The sequence below is a fragment of the Zeus faber genome, assembly GCF_960531495.2.
Source record: "Zeus faber genome assembly, chromosome: 18".
NCBI classification, from domain to species: Eukaryota; Metazoa; Chordata; class Actinopteri; order Zeiformes; family Zeidae; genus Zeus; species Zeus faber.
Window position 1 is genome coordinate 20,982,196 of NC_137210.1, and position 24,909 is coordinate 21,007,104.

Below are 24,909 nucleotides of genomic sequence, written 5' to 3' on the forward strand. Positions count from 1 at the left end.
ACCTTGTTATTTACTCGATGACCAGGCAAAATTAATATTCCCACGGCACACCAAACAATAACAAACAAAAACACCTGAAAAAGAGGTTGATGGCATGCTCCAAGTATACTATACTGATTCTGAGGTTATTATCCAGTGTTGTACAATTAAAGCCCGGGCCATCAGCCAACTTTTCCCGGAACAAACACCAACAGGTGGGCTGACTGAGGGGCGAGTGAACGCGGACTTCGCTGGAAAGGCAGCCTTCGCTGGAGCGGCAGCTGTTGCTGGAGCGGCAGCTGTTGCTGGAGCGGCAGGCTTAGTTCCAACAGCACGCCTTGGGACTGTGCATGGATCGGTCGGAGGGACGGACTCACTGCTGGGCCTGTCCGAACTGAAGCTTGCGCGGGACGTGCTGCGTGTTACCACTGACCACGAGACCTCAATGCACACGTCAGCCCTGTTTTTCATCCAGAGGGACATGAACTGGCGAGGCTGAACAACCATACTCCCACCGGCGATCCAGGGTGCCAGAGCGGGTGACATGCGCAACTAATGGGATTCTTAAAGCACACCGTTGTAGTGGAACACAGCAGGATCACCTCTGATAGATGTTCTGCCCCAGAGATTCACAGGAGGGGGTCGGAGTCCCCCCCTGAGATCACAGGGCCTGTAACACCATCCTACATTCTCAAACGATAAGCATGCCCATTTCTGAAGGAACGGAGACAGCAAGAATAACCATTTGACTTTTGTCTCAGCCGATACCGAGTCCTTGCTTTACCTATAACCCCTTTTGTCCGCCTTTGACCGAGGCAGACCCCCCAATGGAGGACCCGTCTTTTAGTGACCTAAAATGCTGTTTCCGTGTGGATGTGAGGCCAAAACGTAGTGGAAAATATTAGTTAAAAAAAAAAAAATCTGTATTCGTGTGGACAGGCACGTCTAGTGTCTGAGCGGCATTTTTAATTAGAAAAAGAGTACAATTTAAGACTAAAAATACCTGTCTCCATAGCGATTGGACGTGTTTTTGTTTCTCGTCTTTGCAGCCGAGCGTCAAGGTTTGGATTCGCCATTTTTCCGAATTTTTGCTTTTTTCTTCCGGAAAACAAATAACTTTTGGAATATTTGTATGAAATAAATATTTGTAAAAACCCGCTGTTTATGCTTTGACAGTATTTGATTGGGCTCCATCCCTACTTTACGTGCTTGTCCTGGCAATGTTACTGCTTCCGTCCACACACACTTCCAGTCACCGCCCTATCGGCATTTTCCTGTACATGATACTTTATCGAGAGTGGGGAAATTTAGGGAACCACTTTTACGGAACATCCAAACAGGTTCATTTTCCCACATTACACAAATATGGAAACTTGCCGGTGGATATACGGCTTTCATTCCATGTGGATAATGGGCTACAGACACAAACAGACCCGAATGAGAACCTTGAGGGGCGATCCGTACGGATCACTGTTCAACTACGTCCCGTTACACAACTAATAACATGACAGTGATGGTCAAAAAACTAACAAAACAGTGTCTACCAATGTTTACAAATGAATATTAACAAGGGAATGCAGTCACTCCCATAAATAAAATTCCACAATTTGAAAGCGAGCTAAATAATATTGACTGGAATGACGTTTTACAAAGCAATGATTTAGACAACTGTCTTCGTTGGGACGTCCCATCGACATATTTTACACAATGAATATTTACCATCTGTTTTGGGTCGGGACTTAAATATCGGAAAAAAAACCCCACCAAACTATGGATGTATGTGTCCCTGTTGTCAACGACACATCATCTTTCTGCTTCTCCTTAGAGTTCTAGGTGCTGCCGCCGTCTCCCCTCCGTGTGTAACTGTGTGTGTTTGTGTTTATAAGCGCAACCTGTCCACGGGGGAGGGGGCGGGGCTTAGTTATATATATCGACAAACGTGATTGGTCAGAGGTGAAACTTTCAGATCAGCTTTAGATCGTCCAACCGATTGGCTTCCCGTTGTTACTTGCCAAACACCGAAATAAACATATCTGCAGACTTTTTTTTTTTTTTTTTTTTCTATAATCGAAATGATCCACCCTGCACTTATTGAAATTGTGCTTGGAGGAAATTATTTTCAAAGATTTTCTCGGTCAGAAACCGGCCATTACCGGATAACGGAAACGCTGGTGTGTACAAACACCCACCGCTCCGAACCCTTCCCTCTTTTCCATTGGACGCGCCAGGGATTACTGCTGTCACCGCTCTTGTTCGCAACCAAGCGACTTTAAAGCGACTCAGTTGCTCTAAAGGCAAGAGACATGGCTACATGGCATCCAGAGATGGGGTACAGAGAATAGTCTCGCTTTATGCAGACGACCTGCTTTTATATGTGCGTGACCCCTCGCCTAATACCCCTCAAATTCTTTCACTCTTGAAATCTTTTGGCGGGCTCTCGGGTTAAAAATCAAATACTCAAAAAAGCCAATGTTTTTGTGGAGGTGTGTTCTGGCGCAGGGCCAGCGAATGAGGAAGAGGAGGCAGGCGGAGGCGAAACAGCGCCGGTTGACGTGCATTTTATTCTCAGTCTTTTTTAAACAAAAGGTGGCTCGGGGGCCAAAATGTCAAATCATGGGCTCGCAGGCCAATATTCGAATTGTCCGTGCGCTTCAGCGCTTAAGTAAGCTCCCGCTGTGTCGTCTCTGGCGGCTTGCGCATGAGGATAACCCGCCCGGTCCAATATGTCCCGCAAGCATGCCGATCCTCACTGCGGGGACAACAAAACATTTATTATTTCCTAGGTTTGGGATCGGACGAATCAGCGGAGTGCGTCCGTTGATTCCCCCGATCCGCAGCAGCTGAGCAGCCCCGGGACGGGAGCCTACGCCCCCTGTCTGCAGTGGCGGCTTGACCAGGCCCCCTTGGTCCGCCACAGTTTTCCATCAGCCAACTGGCTGCAGACTTACCAGTATCATCAATGCCTTTCGGACCATCTAACTCAGGATTTCGATAATTGATCGGTATCACAAGATCAATCTGCTCGCTACGGCAACAAAACCTTAGAGAGTATTAATGGCAACAGTCAAATCTGACCTACAGAGATGGAGCTGCCTACCGCTTTCTTTAGTGGGAAGGGTACAGACCTTAAAAATGAACATTGAGACGGCGTCTGGTGAAAAGGGGAACAAGTCGGCAAACACAAAGTCCTGCAAATCGCATTAATTTAAATTATATATAAAACAGTTTGACACTGTTTCATTTTAAACAGATGATAATGAATATAGCATTTTCATTTTGTTACTCTGCTTCATTTATAATTATTATTACTATGTATTATTATGTATTTAAGAAATAAATTGTATAGCCTATTTTCCTTTTACCATGCAACCATGTTTATTTTATTACTTTTTTATTTTTCAATATTATATTTTTTAACTGTTTAACTGATAGTATTAAACCGTCAAAATTCTTATTGTCAGTTAACAGATAAACGGTTAATCATTAACATCATTAGCACGAATGCAATTGCGACCATTCTGGTCGCAGTCTGGAGCCCCGCCTTGCAGGTCTTGACATTAAGCTCAGCGAATTTAATTGTCCGAACTAGAAAATGTATGCCTCTTAAAAAATAAATAAAACCAACAGGGATTTGGGTTCTGGGGTTTTCCCCCCAATGAAACTAACTTCGTTTCCTGCATTCAGGTGAATCTCGTTTGAGCGGGTATGTCACAAACATCTCGTGGTTCAACTGTCATCCAAATTAACCCACAATTGGAAATTTGTGAAAAACCAACCAAATTTGACCCAAATCACAGACACTGTCCAAGTCATTAAAGGTCAAAGTACAACAGGGCTAAAAGTATCTGAAAGACAACAATGACAGAGGTGACGAACACGGTTGAGGTGTCGTTTGAACCGGTACGTCACAAACATCGTGGATTAAGTTTCATCCAAATCGATCCACATGCGGAGCAGAAATGAGTGAAAAACTGATCACATCTGACCCCAAGTATTCAGGCAGTCCTGCTTGACCGACACGCTACTGTTCGTAACTAAAATGCACGAGATGAGATTTACATTAAGACGCTTCATGACGTCATCATACTGTTTACTATAATTGTTCAGGTTCTGATTCAGAATGTACATTGGCATCGTGTCCAGTGTGCGGTGTAGACTCTCCCTTGCGCTGTAGTGGTTAGAGAGTACAAACTAGCCATCTCCTGAAAAATAGGCGAAAGCCGAAGACAATAAAGAACCAATTGTCAGTCCTGTCAGTCCTAAGTCCAGTCCTTAAGGTCAGTCACAATATTCTAAAACAAAGTACTAAAGAAAAATACGGTGGAAAAAAAACCACTAATGAGAAAACGTTCAATTTAAGTGTTGATTTGCCATATCTGTCAGTGTTAAGAGGCTCATTTCATCAGGATGATTTACAGTTTGGACCCACCAAACTGTAAATCGGGAGGAGGGAGTCCCTCGGTCCACTCCAAACGTCCCCAAATTTAATCACAGAGCGCAGATTCGGGAACCTTGGAACCTACGAAACCTGTAATGTGTATCTAGCATGACTAAACTGGACCCCGTGTATAGCTATAGCTATAGCTGTAGCTGCCTGCAGCTATATTAGTCTATATAGTCACATTTAATCATTATCAATAATGTTATTTTTTTTTGTATTGGAATAAATATAAACCAAATATTTCATACAATTTCATAGTTAAAAGAAATGTTTGTGAGCTGTAAGAGTCGGCTCTTTTCAGTACCGGCTCACTGAAAAGAGGCAAACTTTCTCTACTCTCTCTTTTTTACTACTGCAGTGCATCTCTTCTCCTCCACCCACTGCGTCCGTGCCTGCTCTGTAGGTTCTTCTCGAATCAGACCTTTTCCTGAATTTTACTCATCACATCACAGCATCAGTTTCGTTTAACATTATCTTAACTTTGATAACACAATCCAAATCATATCCACAACGTTAACTACTCTTGACATGTCTCCTACTTTTATGATGTCTTGTCTCAGGCAGATGAGTCTATCATTAACAAGATCAGGGCTGATTGGGAGAATGAACTGCGGATTACCTTCTCTAATGATCTCCCTCTGCACGTCACTACAAAAGCTATCCAAACCAACGTCATCACGTTCACCTCCTTGATTGCGCCTCGGAAAATTATTTCTGTGGAAGTCCACCCTGCTACCTTCATTTAAATTTTGGTTTTGGTTTGGTTCCTCTGATATATTTTGCTATCATTGGAGACCATTGATCAATTATGTTAATCGGCTTCCCCCAGTAGGTGTCAAAGTAATGGTGGGACTTTTTCCTGCCTGTACTGTTGCTGTCTGTCTGCCACACGGCCCCCGTATAAGATCCCTGTGCCTATATGTATACGAATATGCAGTAGTGCGCACATTGTGCCTACCAGCTTTACCTCCTGAGCTTCAGATCTTCAATAGTCCAGTGTGACAGCTTGAATGTCAGTAACTACTAACTCTTCTTTTCTAGTGTTTGTTTATGTGTCTGTATTACTATGATTTTTATTTATATTACTGTGTCTGTGATTACTTAATTTAATTCCATGTTTAACTTGCCAAATCTCCCATGTGTACCACAGTCTCAATTTCAACAAAGAGGACTGTGGGGTGGGAATTATCTAGTGGGCTCATAAGAGCCCGGGTTTGAGGAAAAGTGGGCCTGGGGTGATAGTGCTGTGAAAAATAAGAAAATACCTGTGATTTTATAATTGTACCTTTGTACTATATTCTTGTATCAATAAAAAGGGAAGACAATACAATCAACTACATATATAACCCCAACATACAGAACATGAATACATTCATATGGGATAAAAGTTATCTCTGATGTGATGTTCAGTGCTTTGATGGACAAGGGGACAAAGGACATATATCGGTTGAGCCCACACTGGGGGACTCTGAAACCTCTGCCTGACAGGAGGAGCTGGTACTCAGAGTGTAGGACATGTGTTGGGTCTGAAATTATTTTCAGTGCCTGTCTGATAAAAATAAAAGCCCCAAGGGTGGGGTGTTGCCTGACTCCCACAATCTTCATGTCTCTGTGTGTGAGAAGTGTAACCTGGGCCTTTAGCTGGACAGACACAGGTTGTCAAAGCATACTGATACGCCACAGCACAGTCCGCTCTGTGCTACTAGCACTCTCTGGTTTGTGCCAAAGATCCTGAGCCTTCGCAGGAACTGCCGTGTCTGCAGTCTCTGCTGAACCCTGGAGCAGACATTTTTCACCTGGACACTCGATGTCATTAGTTACATTACATTATTTTATCCAAACCAACATACAACTTCTTCATACACCGATTTAGGTAGCCAGGCCGGGCTCATCGGGAGCAGTTAGGGGTTAAGTGATCAAGGTCACTACAGCATGCTCGCAGGAGGAGCGACAACATTCTGATTACTAGACGACCCACTCTACCTAGTGAGCCACTGCCCCCAGTTGGTCATCTAAGCGAATGCCCAGGTATCTGTAAGAGCTCACCTGTCCTATCCTCTGGTCATAGATTACCACTGGTGAGTGGTAACCAACCTATTTATTAATGTTGAGGGTAAGAAGGTGTTCACACACCTGCTAAGAAATCTACTATCAGAGTAGTTCCACTTCAGACCTAGGATGGCTGTGTCACCTGAGAACATAACCATGTAATTGTGTGCACTTTGCATCATTCTGCAAAGTCCGGTACACATGAATTTCTTTATACATATATATTTTTTGTGAATATCAAATCTGCTCCTGTTACATTTCAGACCACCTGAATAAAGATACTGTACGAACCAAGATACCTTGAGAATTGTTTATAGCAGAAAGCAGAGGTAAACTTTGCTTATTTTTACGTTATCACGTGCTTACATTCATCTGGTCAAAAGCTTGGTAGGAGAAAAAATAAAAAGTTACCTGACTGAGTTTGCCTCTCCTTCCAATCTTCATCGCTGTCTTTAGTTTTAGTTTCAGAAGAGTGTGAAGAGAAGAGCTGCTCAGCACAAGCTGGTTCGAAAGCAGGAGCTGGATTTGGGCTACTGGCTGCCTTTGACACTCCCCAGTCCTCTCCATCTGCTTCTGTTTCCATCTGTTCAGTCGAGGTGCTGGCTACAGGTTCTGCCTCTCTCTTCTCAGTTTGGCTTTGTTGACGCACGGACCCCTGAGCGCACTCTTCATCATGTTCATTCTTCACAGGGACAGGAGAGAAGGGGAACTGGGTGATACCAGTCTTCTGACCGACATGGAGTTCCTCCACTTCCACTTTAATGAGCGGGGGCCTCTCCTCCTGACCCAGACTGGGGCTCCGCTCGTGCTGCTCCGCGGGAAGCTCCTCTTTACAGACAAGGAGCTGCTGGAGCTCGGGAGGCAACACTGATATGCAAACACACAGAAAGATGTGTGAAACCTCAAGATTGGCGCATATTACTATATATACTTTCCATTGAACTTTCTTTCTGATCAAAGTTTACAATAATATGCAATATGTGATTTCAACAATAAATTACATTTCTCCGTGCTCGTTTACAAACTACTTGCCACGTAGCGGAAAGTTACTGCTAATTTTTAAACTTTGCCACCCTTAAAAGATGAATGAAAAAAGTGAAATGCAAGCTGCTGGACCCGTGGTGGAGAGAATGAAAGCCATTTAGGAGGTTCATAACAAGACCAAGGAATCACCTTAAGACTCCTCTGATGAGTGAGCCTCTTCCAGGCACACCAGTCAATAGCCCTCTGAAGAAACAAACCTCAATGAATCCACTTGACACCGTAACAAACGCTACTCTGCTTGCTGCTATTCACAACATAAGTGAAAATCAACTAAATAATTTCACCTTCAGGCCATCAGGCTTATTGAAAGGTAGCCATACTACCAACAACATTTGCTTGGTCCTAGATCTATTAGACTATTCCATAATATTCCAACTAATTGGAATATTAAAAGACCCATGTCTTTTAATTGGTGGGAAAAATATTGAGGGCTAATGTAATAACCCTCACATTCTAAATGTAATGACTTTAAGTGAAAGTCTTCGCCTCCCTCTAAATCGCCTGCCTTTCAGAGAAGAACTTCTCCTGAAATTGAATTGGGGACAATTTTTTGGACCCGGACAAATTCTTTATCCCAAGTAAATTAAAAGTTTACCTAAAAATATTGCACAATTATTGTCCCTGCACTTAATATTGGAGCCAATTTACCAGATATGTCTCCTTTATGTTCATTTTGTTATTCAGACACTGCGTCGGTTGCTCACATACTTTATGACTGAATTCTGGATTAATGTTTCTTTGTTGCAGTCTACCGGATTACATCAAATAAAAATAAAAGCTCTTCTTACTTCGAATATTCTTTAAAATGTTCTAATAATTGATAATTGAACAATTACCAATAGTTTTTTATGTAAACGTTCCCCCCTACACATCAGATTATTTTTTTGTATCAGTAAACTGTTTGTTTGCTTTGTATATTTTCTGATCATTCAAATATGCTATATCAATACTGTATAGGATTTGCACATCCATGTTTTTGTGATGTTATGTTTACAAATAAAGTTTTTGAAAAAAGATATGTCGGTGCAACAGCCATCTTGCTGTGGTGTCTGCCTGCAGGAGCTGTATTGCACTACTGTCGGAAAAGGTTAAAGTTCTGCACTTTTTCAAACCAAATAATGAATAATTACTATCTTCTGCACATCTTTATTTTTCCCCCATAACCTCTTGCCCGTTAGCTATTGCTGCAGTTGATGATTTGCACGGTGCAGCACAAAATAGTTAATTATGCTATGAAATTGGAATAAAATAAATGATTTCTATCATCGCTTTCAGCGTGGGTAGTGTACACCACGGAAAGATGGTGGCCTGACCAATTCTTGAAGCACAGAGCTTTCACTTTAAGACTCCAGCGGCCATTGAGGAAATGATGGACTGTGTCTTATCATTGTACCCTCTCTTTATGGAAACTTGGACCAAAGCGCTAAGAGGTCAATGGCAGCAAATTTTATATATATATATATATATGTGTGTAAATGATTGCAAGATAATGAATGGATGGACAGATGATAGATAAGTGCTTCGTACAGACCTGCTCTATGCAGCTTGACTCGAGGTCTCCGTCTTAAATCCAGAACTTTGTGCAGCCTGCAGATCTCCTGCTCTGAGCGCCTACGTCTGCTCTCACAATCCACCACATAGTCTTCAAACTGTCGGAGAATGTCTTCGCCTGCTGCTGTCAGCTTCTCGCTCACCTCTCCGACCGCAGCAGCAATTCGTGCTTGAACGGAAACTCTGAAAAGCTGGATCTGATCTGCCATTGTCCTGGAGCTTCTGCTGTAATTATTTGCTGCAGAGAATCTCAAACTCTCAGGGGCGAATTCACGAAAGGATGGTGCGGCATTTACAGCCGCTAGACCTGCACAAATAAGACAAAAACAAACAGTGTAATGGTTAAAGTACCCTCAAAGGGTGAAACGCACCCCTAAATGCACCTAATTGCGCTGCCAAGCAAACAGCATCCCGTGCTTAGGTGCTATTTGCACATATTTAAATTAGGTCATATGCATACATTTGGTGCACAATTACCCTCATTCTAATGAACTTCATAATCCTTGTAAATGAATCTCATTGGAAAAAGTCCAATTCACAAACACAAGCTCTAATAGCCACATGCGAGACACATGCGATAATATTTATACATTATATAGATAATATTGACATTATAATTATTACTGTCATGGCATCCAAAGGATCCAAAGATATCAAAGAATCAACTTACGATTATAGGGAATAGCAATTAAGTGGTCAGAATTGACAATTAACCACAGCCTCAACCTGTCCCACTGCTAGACTGACTCACCAGCAGCCATGAATAGGTGAGTATATGGTAACCATCAGTCACCTGACTTAACAATTATGCCTCCCAGTCGTAGGTAATCAAAGGTAATTAATACAGCAATTCTAACTCCCATACACACTATAAGTCACAGGCTACACGATTACAATTTGGCCCTCTGCCTCGGAGACAAGTAAAGTGTTTTGAAATTAATTCATTCATTTTTAAACAGAAAAATGGCTATAGTCATCACCAACGAACATTTCAGCGCGGAGTACTCCACAAACAGGAGCAACTAAAACAGTAAAACCAAACAATCGATATAACTCAATTTATCACTCTGAAAATAGCAACTCGCCATCATCACTCCCTCACCGGCCATCACAGTGGGCCTTATTGTGGCCTAAAGATTCAGAACCACGGACAGCTCTGCTTAAACGCTCTGCATTTTCTTTGGAAAATAGCAGCCTAGAGCCTCATAACAACAAATAATAGCTGTACGCATAGTAACAACAATACTGATAATAATAACAATAATACGTACTTACCTTCGAAGTGATGTAAAAGACACTCGCTCGCGTCTATTCCCTCCAGGCCAAAAACTTGTTCGGTCTGGAGAGCCTGCTGCACCGCCTCCTCGATGCTGTTCAAGGGCTGTTCCTCGGGCGGACCGCCGCCCGTCGGGGAGGCGTGCGAGGCGTTGTACGAGATCTTCTCCTTTGTCCGCCGCTTCAGGTCGTGCCACCGCCTTTTGCAGTCGGACGGCGTGCGCTTGAAAACGCCGACGGCGCTGACGGACTGCGAGATGAAGCCCCAGATGCGGTTCCTCTCGGTCACGTTCAGGTCCCTCTCCTGGAGCTTGGACGAGTGCCGCTGCACCTCCTCGGTCAGGACCTGGAGCTCGCGGTCGGAGAACTTCACTTTCCTCCGTCGCTCCGCCATCGTCATGTCTGCCGCGTCCCTGGCGCAAACAGACGGGGGAAGCAGGGGGGGGGGGGGGCGGGGGGCAAACTGCACTCAGCTGCGAGTCCCTAGGGCCGCGTTTGCGCTGTCATACCGTGAGCGCGATGTTCTGGGTGGAGCGGGCGGCTCGGAGGCGGGGCAGAGAGCGGGCGCAAACGACGCCGGGTCGGGTGCGCTATCAGCGGCCGCAATCCGTTCTTTGTCCTTCGCCCCGCTCTGAAAACACGGCGCCGAACCCCGGAAGTAAACAATGAAAGCGCGGGAACGCGTGATCTTCTTCCTGGGGCGAGTGGGCGGCTCGATACCCCCCCCCCCTCCCGACACTACCGACACTACGTCTCGTTTTGAAGAGCGATTCCGGCGTCGACGGGATCGATGCTCGCAAACGGGATCGGTTTCCCTCTCCGACACACGAAGAGACGGTTGTTTGTTTTTTTGTTGTTGTAGTTCTACGTCTATATTTCTTCACTTGCGCTCGCTAAGCGCCCATCGCCGGCGCTGTTCGTGCGCTGCACCCATTTCCGGGTCAACGAGTGCCGCCGCCTGTCACTTCTCGGCGCCGCTCGAACGGGCAGCGCCCCCCTGTGGAGGGAAGACGTAAACGTAATGAACGTGAACGGACGGCGTCCGGGTGGTGTGTGTTCCGGCTTTTCGCTTCCCACTGGTTTTCTATGGAAGTCACACGAAACTTCAACTCGCGATGTCTTTTGACAGACACCTTGTTGTATTTTTTTTGGAAAATTTCACTGCGTTGAACAAATATGGAGTAACCTCTAAACAAAAGTTGCGGTTGATATAAAGTTTGATTACATCAATTCCTTCTCGGTTTATTCAGTCGGTGACATACAAATATTTCTCACGTGAAGTCGTTTTCGAATTAAAAAGACAGTAAAAATAAATCGCCAATTACTGTGTTGGACTCCAACAGCGTTTAATGTCCATGACTGATTGGAACACAATGTCCTACTTTCACCTGGTTTTGTTTCTGAGAGTTTTACTGACACTGGTTTCTGGGACGGTACTCGATTCACCCTCAGCCATCCATTGATATCCTGTCCGTGAAAATCCCAAACGGAACAGGAGTCGAGCTGCGCCCTCGCTGTAGCATTAACACCCACGGCAAGCGGCTTTGGTTTCATGCAGAGGCTGCAAAAACAAACTCCCACCCTGGTCGTATCGGCACCAAACGGCCACAGCTCCGAGCAGCTGCTCCCGCGATGGCGGCTTTGAACGGAGGCCATTCAGACTCCATGTCCTCGGCATGTCCTCGGCCTCCTGCGGGACGGGAACACAAGAGAGATGGCAGAGCGGCCTGAGCCTTGGGTCCACTCCGAAAGCTTAAGAGGTGTTTCAAAATGTCCCGACTTCCGGTCGCGATGCTGGGGTGGCACTTGCTTTCGGCATCCCCCTGACTTTCATTGGACTTTCACTTGAAACAGAGCAGAGGCCTCAAGGCCTCAACCGCGGGAGAAAGAGAAATAGGACGGAACAGGTGGAATTGGAAAATGAAATTCAAAAGCTAGACGCCACACACCCTTCCGTTGGAAAACGTGACAAGATCCCCCGCCCTCTCAGCAAGGATTAGCGAGTCCTTTCGATATGCAAGATTCAAGATTCAAGATTCAAGATTTTTATTTGTCACATACATATACATACTTCCATACATATATGCAGTGAAATGTAATGCAACGCACCCGGTGATAGCACACAAGAAGTCCTAGGAAAAAGTACTAAAATAAAATAAAATAAAAAGTAGAAAATTCCTTTCTAATAGACCGACTAACTGACTCCTAAAACGTAATACAGTAAGTGGAATACTTATAGAATAAGATAAAAAAATATATAGAATAAAATACAATAAAAAATAAATTGAAATAAAATGGAATAGGTTGAAGGAATATGGCTATGTATATACAGATATGTGCATTTAAAGTGGCATGTGAATTAAAGTGGCATGTGAATGTGAATAGTGTGAGGTAGTGTTTGGGATAATACAGCACAGTATACAACAGTACGGCGCAGCAATACGGCATCACGAACAACCCTGAACAGTGATACAGTATGCGGTACAGTATGCTACATACAGTACAGTAGGTAGTGGAGCCTAGTGCATGGCTCAGTTAGGACCCCTGGTGAGGTCAGCATTGACAGTTCTGATGGCTTGAGGGAAGAAACTCCGTCTCAGTCTCTCTGTTCTCGCTGCGTGACTGCGGAGGCGCTTGCCTGACCGCAGCAGCTGAAACAGTCCGTTGTTGGGGTGATGAGGATCCTTCATGATCCTACGGGCTCTGCTACTACACCTCCTGGTGTATAACTCCTGCAGGGGGGGAGGGTAGTTCCAGTGGTACGTTCAGCTGAACGCACCACCCTCTGCAGGGCCCGCCTGTCCTGGGCAGTACAGTTCCCAAACCAGGCAGTGATGTTGCCTGTCAGGATGCTCTCCACTGCTCCAGAGTAGAAGGACTTGAGGATCCTCACCGAGACCCGGAATTTCCTCAGCTGCCTGAGGTGGTAGAGACGCTGCCTCGCCTTTCTCACCAGAGTGTCTGTGTGAACAGTCCATGTTAAGTCCTCAGTGATGTGGACTCCCAGATATCTGAAGCTGCTCACCCTATCGACAGAAGTCCCATTAATCCACAACGGCGCGTGCGTCCTCGATTGTGATCCACGCCTAAAGTCCACAATCAGCTCCTTGGTTTTGCTGACGTTCAGGTGGAGGCTGTTGTCCTGGCACCAGAGTGACAGGTCAGCCACCTCCTCGCGGTAGGCCTTCTCATCGCAGTCGGTGATCAGGCCCACGACCACGGTGTCGTCAGCAAACTTGATGATGGTGTTGGAGCTGGACCTGGCCACACAGTCATGTGTGTACAGGGAGTACAGTAGGGGGCTGAGGACGCAGCCCTGGGGGGATCCTGTATTCAGGGTGAGGGAGCTTGACATGTACTTCCCCACCTTGACCACCTGGGGGCGGCCTGTGAGGAAGTCCAGGATCCAGGTGCACAGCGGAGCATTCAATCCTAGCTCCAACAACTTGACAGCCAGTCTGGTGGGGACTATGGTGTTGAAAGCTGAACTATAATCAATGAACAGCATTCTCACATAGGCTCCCTTCTGGCCATCCAGGTGCGTGAGCGTGGTGTGCAGTACCTGAGAGACCGCGTCATCCGTGGATCTGTTCTGCCGGTACGCGAACTGCAACGGGTCCAAGGTGCGGGGGAGGGAGGCGCAGATGTAATCCTTAATCAGCCTCTCGAAACACTTCATGACCACCGAGGTGAGGGCCACCGGACGGTAGTCATTCAGGCAGGTTGGAGAGGCGATCTTCGGGACAGGAACGACGGTGGACCTCTTGAAGCAGGACGGGACCACTGATTCAGCCAGGGAGATGTTGAATATTGTGGTGAACACCGGAGCTAGCTGGTTAGCACAGGTCTTCAGTACTCGTCCAGATATGCCATCTGGGCCCGCAGCTTTCCTGGTGTTCACCCGCATCAGAGCCCTCCCGACCTCGTGCACGGACACTGAGTGTGCGCGCTCGTCCCCAGCGGTGTAGCTCCAATTAGCCGGCGAGCTAGCGGTGCTGCTGCCAGACTCGAACCGCGCATAAAAGGAGTTCAGTTGGTTGGCCAGGGAGGCGTCCGCACTCGTGGCTGGGGAGGAGCTGCTCTTGTAGTTTGTTATTGTTCGCAGCCCCTCCCACAAGCGTCTTGTGTCCCCCCCGCTCCATCTGCAGCTCCACGGTGTCTCTGTACGTCCGTTTGGCGTCTCTCACCGCCCTCCGCAGATTGTACGAGAGCAAGACGAGAACACTTTGAATTCCGCGACAAGCCGAACAAGCTGTCGGCAAGACAACTCAGAGAACTAGCGAGCGGCCGCACCGTGCATCGAGGTCAACCGGAGAAAGGTGAACAGACCTCTTACACCTTCCCCCCGGGACATACTTAATAATAAACCGCCATAAACGTGTAACGACGATTTTCCTCAGCCCCGGGAAAATGTGTCAAGCCGAGCGGCGTAAAGGCGCACGAGGGGTGGGAAAACGGTGACGATAACGTGCCACGAGACACTCGTGCAAGAACGTTGAGGCCGCGGCAAGAAGAAGAATGACAGAAAACGAAGCTGGAGGACATGGTGTGGCGAGTATGGGGAGATCAACGCCAGCAGGAAAGGTGTAGGGCTTGGGAGACGGGAGGGCGGTGGTAACTGATGGGGGGGAAATGGTGAAATCTCTTGTCAAAGTACAATGGAAGAGAGATGCAACGGAGAAGCGGCTACAATATCGACTTTCTTTTGGAAGGTTCTCAAAATAAGTGTCGTTTGCTCAGTTGACCCCCTCATCCAACCGACGGAAGCAAAGGCAACGGGATGCAGTTGAAGATAGAGGATGTAGAGAACATTCTAAATGAAAAGCCCCAATGCACAGCGTTGACAACAGCGTGAGTGCACTTAAATGACATGTCGTTTTGAAACGATTATGGACGTCGACGGGGACGTTTTAGCCCATGAGTCAATGCCTCCCCCTGCTGGTCAAAGCAGGAACGACGTTTGAGTGATTGGCGCTACTCGCGGCCCGATGGCAGTAATTGACATTATAGCCCAATAACATGGAAGTCAATGGGGGAATGTCATAATTCATACTTTTATTGGAAAAAAAAGGAGGAACGCTGCACAAATTTACGTGTCAATTTCAAATCATGGAACAGGGACTGAGTTGTACTTAAAGTGGGTCCTCAGGGGAGTGACACATAAAATGGTGTCTGGCCCGTTATAATGCTTTATAGAGGCTTGGGGCGCTCGGAATTCCGATTAAAGGCTAAAGACCGGTCACTGTGGGCTCATCTGCATGACAAACAGCAGGTTTCTGAGATTTGAGGACGTTCTGGTTCAGATGGTCCCCAGATGCATGCCGGGAAGCTTAGGCAAATGAGGCCCTACTTCGGCTGGAATTGATTGGTGGGTGAGAGACGATAGCTGAGGCAACCACACACACACACACACACACACACACACACACACAGGTTTGAGTGGAGGAGGACAGGAGGCCGAGCAACATGGCTGCTGAGACCTGGGAGACAGAGCGACATGTGAACGTCCTACGAGCGCGTGAGGGGGTTGAAGCCAACACACCATGGCCGCAAGTATGTGGAGACACCCAAACACCACAGCCACGCGTAGGTGTCGAACATCGCATTTCATTTCAAAACCAGCAAACTCCACCCTTCTGGGAAGGCTTACCACTGGACCACTGGACCACTAGACGAGGGGCTGATGCTGGGCGATCCAAAAGGTGTTCATGCTGAAACGGAAAAAGGGCCCTCCCCAAACTGTTGCACAATTCTCTAGAATGTCATTGTACGCAGTACAATTAAGATTTCCCTTCACTGGTATTACCAAATCAAAACCATGAAAAACAGCCCCAAAACCCCATGATTATTTTTTTTTATATTCCATGATGCTTTGGAATTCGATAAATAGCAATGCATTAATAGGGGACCTATTATGCTCCTTTTTACACAACTTAATATAGATCTCAGCTCCCCAAAACATGTTTTTGTTTTTTTGCTGAAAATACCATTCAGATTATGCATTCGAGTCATTCTAACATACCTCTATACCATCCTGTTGCAAAAAGGGCTGTTATTTGTGGGAGGAGCCACCTTCCCGAGGCCCCAGGTTCTGTGAGCCAATGGCGTTTGAGCTTCACTTCCGGGTTCCATTGTATTTACTCTGTGACTTTCGCCAGAATCTGTTTCTGAACGAATTTGAGGGGAGAAACATTTCCAGCTGCCGAATCTTCCCTCATTTGAGATCTACAAGAACTAGTTTAAAAGTTTGTTCCGACTTTCGTTGCCGTGCTCCAGGCTTGTGGAAACACGGACACAGCGCTGCGATGCACCGGGACTCTGGCACGCAGGAGTTGTTTTTTTTATTGATGTAAATGGCGGAAAATTAAATAAAATAAACCAATACATCTGCAGTAAAAAAAAAATCACTATTTGTATTGGTTTTGTTTAGAGAACACACAGCAGATCACACACCACAGCCTACAGTCTATCGACCACATAGTTTATTATTTTAGAAAGAAACACACAGCAGAGTTATTTTTTAAACACTTACATTTCCATCATCTGCAATTACTATTCTGGACACATTTGAACTGTCTGAGCACGTGAACGGGCTTGCTCATAGCCGGTGGCATACCTTGGACTTGATTATCACAAAGGGTCTCAATATTTTGAATGTTTCTGTGATTGATCCTTCCCTAGCCGACCATTTCTGTGTTCTCTTTGGTATATCCTTCATTCCTGACATCCAGATCAAATCAAATTTCCGTATCCTGTATCCGCCACAGGGGATGAACGGGGACGTCCTCCGTTAGAAACAAACAGCAAGTAACTGTTAGCCAGTGAAAGCTGCTGTCGGACCGCCACCACATGTAACTGAGCTCTCCGAAATGCTGAGATAAACCACCAGATCACCGAGACACCCTGAAGCGCAGGCAGGGTGATGTACAGCAAGGAAACGCTGGAGGCTCTACAAATATTGCTGTTATAGAATAGATTTAACAATTGGAGAACAAAAAAGTATGTGTTTGTATAAATGTTGTTCTTAAAATTGTTTGGGTCAAACTGGTAACATAAATATCATTTTTTTGTGTGTTTTAAAGCAAATGTGTTTGTTTATAAAAATAATATATCAGAGTTGTTTCATTGTTTATTGTTGTTTCACAAGTGTAACAGAATAAATTGTATGTAGCTGATTTGGACAGACATCTTTGACTTGTCAAATGTTCGTTTTTAAATTGATTCTCTTTTAGCACAATTAAACCACTTCATCAAAACAGGGGAAAGAACCATGATTTAACTGTTTGTTTATGTCCAAATGTAAATAAATTGTTTTGCAATAGCTTATTATTATTATTATTATTATTATTATTAATATTATTATCCATGCGGGCTAGACCCCTATTCTATTTGCTCAGATTTTTATTATTGTTATTCTCCTCTGCATTTTTTGGGCTAAAAGTGTCTAAGACAACAATCGCTAAACCCACAGACATGGTTGAGGTCTTGTTAGAACAGGGACGTCTGAGACATCTCGTGGTTCAAGTTTGACCCATATAGATCAACATTTGGAGCAGGAATTAGTGAAAAACCGAAGAAAATCGACGAGGCATCGGAAAACCAGAAGCCGTGAAGTGGTAATTACTGATAGAAATACCACAACTTTTTCCACATTTCATTGAAACGCTACTTGCAATATACAATGTAATCGGAGTAATTAAACTCAACTACACTTTACAAATACATTATATAATTTTAACTGTTACCATAAATCTACGGGAATACGTCATAATTGACGTATACGAGAGATAATCTCATCTCCCGTTACTGACACTGCGGATATTTCAATGCATTCGAGGTAAGATAAGAATGACAAGATATAGTTAAAAATAAAAAATAAAAGACTTTGTTTGTAATAAACGTCATGTATAAACATTTTAGTACAAATAAACTTGACAAGGTTTAATGAAAAGGCAGAAAGTGTTTGAAATATTAACAACTTATTCAATAATTCATATAATAACATTTTTTGTTGAAGTTACATTAATGTTGTCTGCATTAACATATGGACAGATAAGATATTAAACTGAATTTTGAAATTTTACTTTATTAACAGACTAAGTACAATGAAGTAGTAATTACAAATACATTAATTTATATATTTTTCAAATGAAATATGTATTATTATTGTTATGAAAAGTAATTAGTGAAGTTGTTTTTGTCATTGTTATAGATGCTGAAAAATAGCAAAACATCTAGAAAATAAAGAAGCAGCTATTTAGAAGAATTATTAGGAACTGACTTATCTTCATAATGCTTCATGGAAATGCTTCATACGTAATGCCATGAAAGCTGCATACATGAAATTCAATGAACGTTGTGTTTATATGTCCAGGTCACTTTGAAGGTCAGTCACAATATTACATAACTACCCGAAGTAGGTCGACAATTTTTTATGTTTGTATGTTTAGTAAATTGTGATGCATTTCACATGACACAAATAACTGTAATATGTACCGAATAGGAATGAGCCGGGCCCTGTGTATTGCTGCCTGCAGTTATATTTAATATTATTATTATAATTATTATTATTTTTATTTTTTTTCAGCCTGCAATATACGTCTTTCTGTTTTAAAATGCAATTCAAAATGACTCGGTTTGTGTCATTTCTTTGCAATCACTCATTTCTGAGAGAATCCAATCCAACCGTGAGAAATTTGACGACATTATTTTCACTGGCCTACAAATTATTATTTTTTTTTTAACAAAAGCGATAGGGATTTCCCATTACTTTTTCTTCAGCAGTTATTTAGCCAATTCGCAGGAAGACCACTGCACATCACATTTTTGAGATTCTAAATTCAGCCGTGTGACATGAAGTGTTACCTTTCTGGAGGTGACTTCCAGACCTGCACTACAGCTGGCATACAGGGTTCATCCTGGGTGCTCCCTTATTTTGGCTTTATTTAAGGTTTTAAACTCTGTGCGGAGTCGACGTCCCCACATGTTGGCCGACACTCCAAATTGAATTGATTGTGACTGCCGGTTTATTCCAAATTCCGAGGCAGAACGTTGCGTGTGAAATACCTAGTACAACCCAAATCAGCCATAGCTCATTAACTCCAACCTGCTTCAGGCTGACCAGCTACATTCAAGCTGTTTGGCACAAGGTCAGAGGTCACACTGACTGACAGTCCAGATACAAAGCGAAATATCAGGCACGCTGACGTTTGAGGACAAATTAGATAAGAAAAAAAAATACATCAATGTGGTATGAAAATGATTAGAAAGCAAAACACCTGAAATGATGAATAGAAAGATATTCAGTACGAGTCCACGCTGGACATCGCCGCGCATGCGCAGCAGGGCAGCCGGACGCGCCGAGCCTCAGCGATGAAAGGTTCGATTCTTTTTAAGAGATTTTGTTTCCCGGCGATGGACTCGGTAATAAAGAGCCGTTCGATTCTCCGACCCGTCGTCCGCTCGACTCGGTCGGTGAGCGAGGGAGGCTTTTACTGTGAACAATTAACCAGAGCCATGAGAGCGGAGGAGGCGGAAGAACGCAGCGAACGAACGACCCCTTGGTCGGCGTGTTTTCCGACTCCTTCAAAAGATGCGTTCGCTCTGACCAGATCGTGGGCGAGTCCCGCGCCGGCAGAGCCTCTCCGACATGGCGGCCTCTGAGCCGGGAGACCGAGTGCGCGCAGGGAGTGAGGAGCTCCTACGCAGAGGCCGTCCACAGCCCGCGGTTGTGAGAAGGGCTGGGCACGTCGTCGTGAAGTAAGCGACAACACATTATTATTTTTTTTTTCTTCTCGGTTTTGCCCCGTTCTGACTCCCGACTACCGAGCGTCACGCTAGCTGGGCGGCTAGCGTCCGTCGCGTCGACTCGCCATTTTGTTTTGAAACGTGATCTTTCACTTTGCTTTCACTTTCGCTCTTGTCAACGCCCGTCCGCCTGCCGCGTTAAGGGACGTTGACCGGTCATCTTATGTGAAGCAGCGCAGGGTTTTGTTTGAACGTTAAACGGAACAATTCAGCAAACAGACTCTATCAGCTGATATTGCATGAACAGTACTGTGTCCTCAGTGTAATGGAGCGGTGCAGTGTTTCACACTGGCCACACGCGCGTCTTGTTCACATGATTTAGGGGAGGTTTGCAAGTTGCCGTCGGTCATAAAGCACCTGCCATAGGATGCGGCAATAAAACTCCATGTTTTTACATCTAAAACACGTCATCCCCAAAACACTGAACATCCCACTGGACTACGTTATTTAATCTGCTTATTTCTGGACCGATTGCAAAACAATCGCTTTTATTTCCCAGTGCGTTATTTGGAATCTCTCACAGTGGCGTTAACTCCAACATCTGCATTACAAGAGGCCTTGCTTTCACCTTTTTTCATCACAAAAACGATTGACGTCGTTTTTTTTTTTTTTTCTGTCGTTTTCTCACCTTTTACTGACGCAAGCAACAACACAACTCCCATAGACAAATTGGAACACTGCAAGGTCTGTCAATATAATCACTCGCATGTGATTTCCTCAGAATTTTTTGTAAGGTTATTTAAAGGTAGAAGTGGATGATATAGAAGATTTTGTTATGCTCATAGGTAATTTTACATAAGTAAAATAGATATTACTCGTTCTGAATCCCTTGTTAAATTACATTGAAATACATGATCTAAGGTGTTCTCTAGCCTTCTCTTCTCTCCTCCCTTGATAAGCAGACTGTGCTGCCTCTGCTGTGCACGCACAAGCAGACACTTTCACATTTGTAGCGTCTGACTAAGTACTGATGACACGCTTAGTATTTTACAAATTATAAATGTTTTAATTTGATGAATGTTGGCGCTGATGTGCAAAAAGGGGGGAACTAAATGGCTTTTATTTCTATATAAAAAAAAACAAAAAAAAACAGCAACACAACGGTGGGGGCGGTGTAAGGGGCAAGTAATGTCATCAGTGTATGCCCGAACTGAGTGTAACACCGATAACCGTGGCAACCCTACTGGAAATACTCAGTTTGGTTTAGACAAGGGAAAGTCTGGGTACAGCATACAGGATGCACGATGTGAGGCAGTGGCGCTGCAGAATTTTAGCACACCCAAGATGGTTGACGAGGATACCGTTTTTATGTTTTTTAGCATTGATACTTATGACATTTCACTGCATATATGTATGAGCTTGTATATATATGTATGAGACAAATAATCTCTTGAACTTAAACTTGTATTGGGAAACCGCAATATAAATGAAAGAGTGGAAAATAATATAAAGGAAAGCAGGAGTACAAAGCAGCTACGTTCCATGCACAAAGATCCCAACAAAGGTAAATAACTGGCGATAGATGTCATCAACATGCGACACACCCACTCGCTTGCTGTCAGTGCTCCAAACAATCACCTGCTCTGTTTACACATACCGCTCCATCGGACATTACGCAGACTTTGTACTAGTTGCTGGCTGGATAAAGTCTGGTTGATGTCCGGTCCAAATGATTCGGACATTTACGTTCACACATACAGCTCCTCCGGGTAATGTCCGGATAATTTCAGTGCATGTGTGAAAGCAGCTTTAGTCTGATATCATATGTTTTGGTTTGGATCACTTAATATCGTATTTTCAATTCATGGAGAGATGTGTGATATGTAATATTTTGTAGAACAGTATATGGGGTGATCCTGAATTCACTATTAATAAAATATATTTTTTTTTACAGGTTTGGATTAAGCAAGACATTTGATACAGAATTCCCCACTGTTCTGACAGGAAAGGTACAGTTAAATTATATTTCCATGAGATCTGCTCAAATAATTGAATTAGGCGAACATGTAATAATTGTGACAGCTCTGCTAAACAGCGCTTTTCCTGGAACAGTCTTGTTGTAATGGTAGTGCATTTCAGTGCATCCAACCTGTTTGAATGCAGCTCTGTAAATTAGTAAACTGTCTATGGAGCTCCGTTGGCGAGGACCCAAATGTTTGGGAAGGTACAGTTCCAGGTGATAAAATAATGAAATAAAGACTCGCCATACACAAGAAAGGAAAGCTTCCTGGGTTGGCCGCTGAAACACAAAAAGGCTGCAGGGGTACGATCGGGCCCCGTGAAGTGTGGGGGGGGTCATGGGTAACCGTAGCTCAGAAAAACTCGTAGAGGAGCTGACACGCATACCTCCTAAATCTCAAACAAGCTGATTGGTTGAATTGTCCAGCTTCGTGTCGGGAGGCTGATTTGAAACGAACATCAAATTTAGCAGATAGTAGCGCAAATAGGAACGATATAAGCCATTTCATTCACTGGTTAGGGCTGTGTGGGGTGTTCTAATGTGTCAGAAGCTTAGTGGAAACAACAACAAAAAGAAGAATTGCTCCATTATTAATGCGTTTGGAATAGTCTAATAGATCTAGGACCCGGCGAATGTTGTTTGTAGTATGTCTACCTTTCATAAAGCCTGATTGATAAGGTGAAATTGTTTTGTTGATTTTCACTTATTTTGTTAATAGCAGCGAGTAGAGTAGTGTTGGTTACAGTGTCAGGTGGATTAATTCAGGTATGTTTCTTTCCCAACTTTCCTCCATCAGGCAAGTAGTTTGTTAACGAACACAGGGAAATGAAATTTATTATTAAAATCACACATTGCATATTATTGTAAACTTTGAATAGATTTGAGTATTAGAAAACTCAATGCAAATTGTAAATAGTACAATGTGCCAATCTTTCACACAACTTTGTGTGTCTGTATTTCAGTGTTGCCTCCAGAGCTCTGTCTGTAAAGAGGAGCATCCGCCTGAGCAGCAGGAGCGGAGCCCCAGTCTGGGCCGGGAGGAGCCAGGGCCCCCACACATTAAAGAGGAAGAGGAGGAACTCTGTGTCTTCCCTGTGACTGTGCAGACTGAACATGATGAAGAGTCCACTCAGTGGTCCCAGTTTCATCAAAGCCAAACTGAGGAGAAGAAAGAGGCAGAACCTCTAGCCAGCACCTCAACTGAGCAGATGGAAACAGAAGCTGATGGAGACGACTGGGGAGTGTCTGAGGCAACCAGTAGCGCAGATCCAGCTGCTGCTACAGAAGCAGCTGATGCTGAGCAGCTCATCTCTTTACACTCTTCCGAAACCAAGGCTGAAGACAGTGATGACGATTGGAAGGAGACCAGAGATCAGTCATGTAAGTTTTTATTTTTTTTCCCCTATCAAGCTGTTGCACAGATGAATGTCAACAGGTAATCACTTCATCAATTGCTGATTCCCCATTTAATAAAAATTAGCAATTATATGATCACGACAAGTATTCACAATACTAATTAAACTTTATTGACATTTATAGTTTGGTCAAATCATTGGGTGTTTATTAAAGCCTTGTGGTATGGAAAGATAGTCTGACATCGCCAGACCAAATTGCAAATGCATAATAATAATAATTTTAAGTTGTGATAATTGTCAAAATCGATCAACATAAAAAACATTGTGATAACATTTTTTGTCATATCATTCAGCCCCACTGGAACCTCTCAGTTAATTAAAAATTTCCAAGGGGCGTTGTCAACAAAAGCTCTTTAGAGAAAATAAACTGTACATTTCATCTAATACTGTCGTGAAAGCAGATTCAATAGACCGTTCCACATCAGTGGCAGCCATCTTGGCTGTTAACGAAACAACCAATCAGCGGCGCTCCCCTATACAGTCATCGTATCAAACCTGCCCCGCCCCACCCACACCATGAGTTTGAAGATTCGTCTGGTTCCCAGACTAATAGGAAGAGGTTTATTTCTGTTCTGCTTTCTACTATAAAACAAATTTTCAAGGTATCTGGGTTCATTTATATTTTTTATTCAGTAAGTCTGAAATGTAATGGGAGCAGATTTGAGTTTTATAAAAAAAATATATAGATTTTTATTTCATTGACACAGGAAAGTGCACACAATCACATGGTGAAGTTCTCAGATGATACAGCCATCCTTGGTCTCAAGTTGAACTACTACAACTTTATAAGTCTATGATCCAGAGCTTTGTTCAGTGGTGTGGGAAACACCTTCTCACCTTCAACGTTAATAAAACAGAAGATAGTGTTTGACCCCAGTCAAAGTTGATAAGATTCAAGGATGACAAAACTCAATGCAAAGTGTATATATTAGAATGCGTCAATTTTGAGGTTTCACACATCTTTGTGTCTGTATTTCAGCGTTCTCTCCGGAGCTCCAGCAGCTCTCTTTTTGTAAAGAGGAGCTTCCCTCTGAGCAGCAGGAGCGGAGCCCCAGTCTGTGCAAGGAGGAGCCAGGGCCCCCACACATTAAAGAGGAAGAGGAGGACCTCTGTGTCGGTCAGGAGGCTGGTATCACCCAGTTCCCCTTCCCTTTTGTATCTGTGAAGACTGAACATGATGAACAGTGCGCTCAGTGGTCCCAACCTCATCAAAGCCAAACTGAGGAGAAGAGTGAGGCAGAACCTGTAGCCAGCACCTCAACTGAACAGATGAAAACAGAAGCTGATGGAGACGACTGGGGAGTGTTAAAAGCAACCAGTAGCTCAGATCCAGCTGCTGCCGAGCCGCTCTGTTCTTTATACTCTTCTGAAACTAAGACTGAAGACAG

At 44.1% G+C, this 24,909-nt stretch overlaps 2 protein-coding genes across 2 annotated transcripts in view; both read right to left on the reverse strand.

Moving 5' to 3' along the window:
* LOC307244197 (uncharacterized protein) overlaps positions 1-7,135 on the reverse strand; it is a 10,971-nt gene extending 3,836 nt beyond the window's left edge. The window contains exon 1 of the mRNA XM_080019293.1: positions 6,881-7,135. Coding sequence (XP_079875419.1) covers positions 6,881-7,052 — 172 coding nt within the window. The 5' untranslated portion in view covers positions 7,053-7,135. The remainder of the gene's footprint in view (positions 1-6,880) is intronic.
* Positions 7,136-7,146: 11 nt separating this feature from the next.
* Positions 7,147-10,739, reverse strand: LOC307243926 (uncharacterized protein; the record flags this gene model as incomplete). The annotated part of the gene is made up of 4 exons (XM_080018895.1): positions 7,147-7,151; positions 7,202-7,336; positions 9,045-9,371; positions 10,340-10,739. 4 exons carry the CDS (start codon positions 10,737-10,739, stop codon positions 7,147-7,149), a joined length of 867 nt encoding a protein of 288 aa, XP_079875021.1.
* Positions 10,740-24,909: the final 14,170 nt, after the last annotated feature.